The sequence below is a fragment of the Phytophthora infestans genome, genomic scaffold (assembly GCF_000142945.1).
Source record: "Phytophthora infestans T30-4 supercont1.12 genomic scaffold, whole genome shotgun sequence".
NCBI lineage: Eukaryota > Oomycota > Peronosporomycetes > Peronosporales > Peronosporaceae > Phytophthora > Phytophthora infestans.
In genome coordinates, this window is record NW_003303747.1 from 3017215 (window position 1) to 3021408 (window position 4194).

A 4194-nucleotide genomic window follows, 5' to 3' on the forward strand; every position below is an offset into this window, starting at 1 on the left:
ACCAGTTGGCGTGATAAGGCAGCTTTCAGCCGCTCACCGTGAAGAAGCGGTATTTTAACCAATAAACTCGTCCTCTTCACCGGAGCAACGTGAGTAAATATTTTTGGTGACTCAAGCTTATGACCACGACAGAGCGAATCAGATGATCGCGGAGCGTTAGAGAAGAGGCAATTCACGGCAATTCAAGAAGTCTGCAAAATTATCAGGTACAAACCTGAACATTTGGGAGACTATGTTTGTGAAAACGGGAAATCGAACCATATGGCGGATGTGTGCTAGAGACAGGTCGTTGGAGCAAAATTTGGATTAACCCGGTACTTTGTCAGTTTTCGAGACAAGGTTAGCACTCTAGAAGACTATGTTTGCTTAAAAAGGGGAGTTGGACCATACAATAACGATGCCGACACTGGCCGACCGCAGCCGACACGGTCGTGATTGGTGAAGCATGTAGTATTTCACCCAATTACCAATTTAACTCCAACTCGAATTCAATAAGGCAGAGAAACCATGGCAGAGAAAGTCTTTGGAACGCCAGTCTTCAGTACGGAGGTCCACACAACAGAATAACGAGAAGAGAGCACAGGAGTGGCGCGCGCGTGCCTGGGGCATCCGCAGGCGGGGGTTGGCGGGGTCTCTCGCCACGAGCAGCAATCCGATAGCAGCATCGAAACACCGAGGGCCTTCTGCAAAGTACGACAACACTGATGAAGCGGATAAGGTAGGATGGCGCCGTACGTTTTGGGGTTACGGTATTGACTAACGAAATGTGGATTCTGCCAGTGATTTTGTGGGCTGAAGGAATGAGTTAGCATCAGAAGAGGGACAAAGGAAGCTTAGTGTGCTGTTTCCAGTGGAACGTTGCTGTTTTGCCCCTCGACACCTTCCTGCTGGACCATGTAAGCTTGGCGTGCTGTTAAACAGCGTGATCCTTGCTGTGTGGTGTCGTGGGTAGAAGGTGTTACGAAGGCTTGGTGGCATGGTAATATATGCAATTCATGTTGTTCTTATCAGCTCTTCTTGTCTGTGCTAAGCATCTGCATACCTGCGGAGACGGCGAAGCGGCCGACGACGTAAACGTGGAGCTTCAGCGGAAGGGCGACGGCGCTCGCGGGTGTGGCCAGCTTCGTCTTCTATGAAGGCTCGGCGAGCCTGAGCTCTGCGACGGCGGTTGAAGGCCGCGACCATTCCAGGAGGAAGGTTGTCCACAGGCTCCTCGGTTGCTTCCCAGTCTGTTACATGCACGCACCATCCATCCCTGATGTAGGAGTTGGTGATGCTGCGAAAATAGTAGTTCTTAGCTGCCAAGGTCTCGGTCGGCTCCGTCTCTTCGTTGCTACTGCTGCTATCGCCGTCCCCAAGAGCTCCACGCAGCGTCAACTTCGCATCGGCTACGCGCGGCGGTGGGATCCAGATAAGGTCGCTGTCGCTGTCACCGTAATCGCTGTCGGTGGTGTCATTATACGAAGGTGTGGGCTCTTTTTGTTCGGTCGTTGAGCTTGCGTCTAAATGCTCTTCCAAGCATGCAGTTTCAGCTCCCATCGGCGTTGCTGTCTCCTCCGCTGTGTCACTCGACTCGCGCGGTAGGCCTGGCCATGCTCCGACGTGGCAGCCTTCGATGCGGCGCCTTCCACTTTAGAGAAGGGCGGTGAACGCTTCGGACAGAAGACTAGTCAGCTCGCTGAAGTTTGATTCAGCTCGGGGAAGCTTGAGTTTCAGGAGTCGAATGGCTTCGTCCGAAAATTTTACACGAGGGTAATGTCGTTTAATAAAAACTCTGACTGTCCCTGGAAAAAGTCTACGACTAAGTGATGGCATCTTCTAGCTGCAAAATGGACAGTAAAGACACTTTAAAACCAACGATCCAGTAACTGAGTGTCCACTTTTAGCTCGATCACTTTTCCAAAAATAAGAATGAAGTCAATCGTTTTCACACATCTCAATCACATTTTTTTCAGAATCTGTATTCTATTTGCGGCTAAACAGCTTATGCGTTTCAGCTGGGGCTGGATCAATTATACCACCGATCGCAATATGAGCACGGAAAGCATTAACATGTGCATTGAACTTACCTTCACGGTAAAATTTGCGCAGTTGCTTCAGTACGCTCGAGCCATTTTTCCGCTTTGTCCCGCATTCCTCGAAAAACTTGTATAGTCCTTCTTCGGCCTCCACGCCAACACGTTAAACCAGGTCGCAGTAACGCTGGATTTTTCTAGTAAAAACGGCGATATGTGACAGCCACAAATCTAAAACTCCCCCCAAAGGCAACTTGCAGAGTTGTCACTTTTCCAAACCACCATCGGTGCCGCTGTCAAGACGAAAGGTGAACTGAGCTTCGAACGCCTGCTTCGAATCGAAGGTGAATTCGAGGGCAAACTCAACTCGAAAGGTTCCCTTGTGATTGGGACTCGTGGGGCTCTTATCGGCAACGTTGACAACATGAAGGAGGTGTATATCACAGGCGGTCGAATCGTGGGTAATGTCAATGTGGAGAAGCTCGTGCTCCGAGACAAGGCCCAAATATTCGGAAACATCACCGCCAAGTCGGTCAAGATTGAGCCAGAGTGCATTGTTGTTGGACGGATCAATGTGAACCCGCAGGCACCTGATCCGGAGAGGATCCATCGAGCACAAAGTCGTTAGGCAGGAATAGCTTCATGTAGTTTATAGTGATCTTGTGGGCTGAGTTCTTTTGACGGTCGGAGCATACATTCCACAGGCGCAGGGTCCTCGCATACCACTCAAACCAAATAGCAGAAGGGTTCTCCGGTAACGCCTTACTACCACATCCTTTTGAATTGGTGAGATCGACTTCTGATGACGACTGACCTGTTGTGGGTTCACGATCCTGCTGAGAGCGACCCGCTTGCGTTTCAAGCGCTGTGACCCTTTCGGATAGAGCTCTATTCATCGCCACCAACTCTCCAGTTATGCGGTTTTGGTGGCTTATGAGTTTGTTCTCGCTTGTCAATTTCTCGCCATCCCCACTGGATTCTTCAAGCTCTTTCCGCGACACCTTGCTTTGAAGCTCGGAGCTCCAAGCCATTACTTTCGTTTTGGTCAGCCCAAGTGTCATCAAACATTGCCGCATCCTAGCTGCGTACAGGCACATAGGATAACGCTCCAAGACCTCTGGAAAGTGCTGGATCAATGAAGCCGTAAGGACTTAAGCGACGCGGCCGTTAAGTATTTGTCGGGGTCTTGAGTGTGTACGCTGTACTAAAACAGCAGGTGGCTTCGCTCCAGCGCTCTTTGTCTGCTTGCGGAATCAAACCAAGGCAACGTCGGAACTGGAGGCTTCTTGCTTGAATCTCAACCGCTTAGAACGCGAGCTACCTTTTGATCCTCGCTAACACATACGCAAACGCCTTATTCGTTGCCGTCATATTCCACGAGCCCGATCCAAAATCCATTGAGCACTAAGAAGTGGGTCGCTGTCTGCATGCTGTGCTCCGCCGCGTCGGAACGAATGAGAAGTCAAATTTGCGGTAGGGTTTGCTTTAGCCTGGGCAGCGAAAGTAGACTTGACAACGCGGTTCACGTTCGCGTGGATCTTCATATTTTCTTCAGGTAACTCCCGCTTCTTTTGAGGGGGGTCGGTTGAGCTGTCGAGTTCACCACATACATCCGGAGCTTCAGCCAGCGGAATATCGGTAGGCGGGTTCAAGCTTTCGTCGCAGGTAGCTGCGAGAGGAGGGGGTGTCTTGCATTACCAACGCCATAGCAGTAACATGCAGTGGACACATAATGAAGCTTTCTCTGTCCGGAAAGAGTGAAATCCCCTGTTCTTTTGCTGACTTGACACACAAACACCACTCCATCAGCACTAACTGACAGATTTCCCTTAAACACGAAGCCTAGATCCGACGCACGGCCAAACGCATTCCAAATTAGCGCGAGTAGTGCTGCGTCTTGATAGCCTTTGGAACTGGCCGCATCATAGTAAACCCATCCATCAGAATTCGTAGGTCCTCCTTCGTGCAAGCCGGTGCTTTCTTGATCATCCCCCCATCAACACGCTTGGTTCAAGGGTTTGGTCCATCTTGAGTAGATTCTTCTTGATTGTAGCTCTGTGCTTCGGGTACGTGTCAAGAAGCCAGTTCTTCACATGGCGGTAGTAGCTCATGACTGAGTTCCTTGCAAGCGGTTTGCCTCCCCGGCCCACCAAAAATGCTAAGTGGACGCCGAAATGGT

The 4194-nt window shown here is 50.4% G+C and overlaps 1 protein-coding gene across 1 annotated transcript; it reads left to right on the forward strand.

The window, feature by feature from the left end:
• Positions 1–261: 261 nt before the first annotated feature.
• On the forward strand, positions 262–2643 carry PITG_08223 (uncharacterized protein; the record flags this gene model as incomplete). The annotated part of the gene is made up of 5 exons (XM_002904335.1): positions 262–270; positions 515–718; positions 1292–1400; positions 1527–1580; positions 2276–2643. The coding sequence occupies 5 exons, from the start codon at positions 262–264 to the stop codon at positions 2641–2643; spliced, it is 744 nt and encodes a 247-aa protein (XP_002904381.1).
• Positions 2644–4194: the final 1551 nt, after the last annotated feature.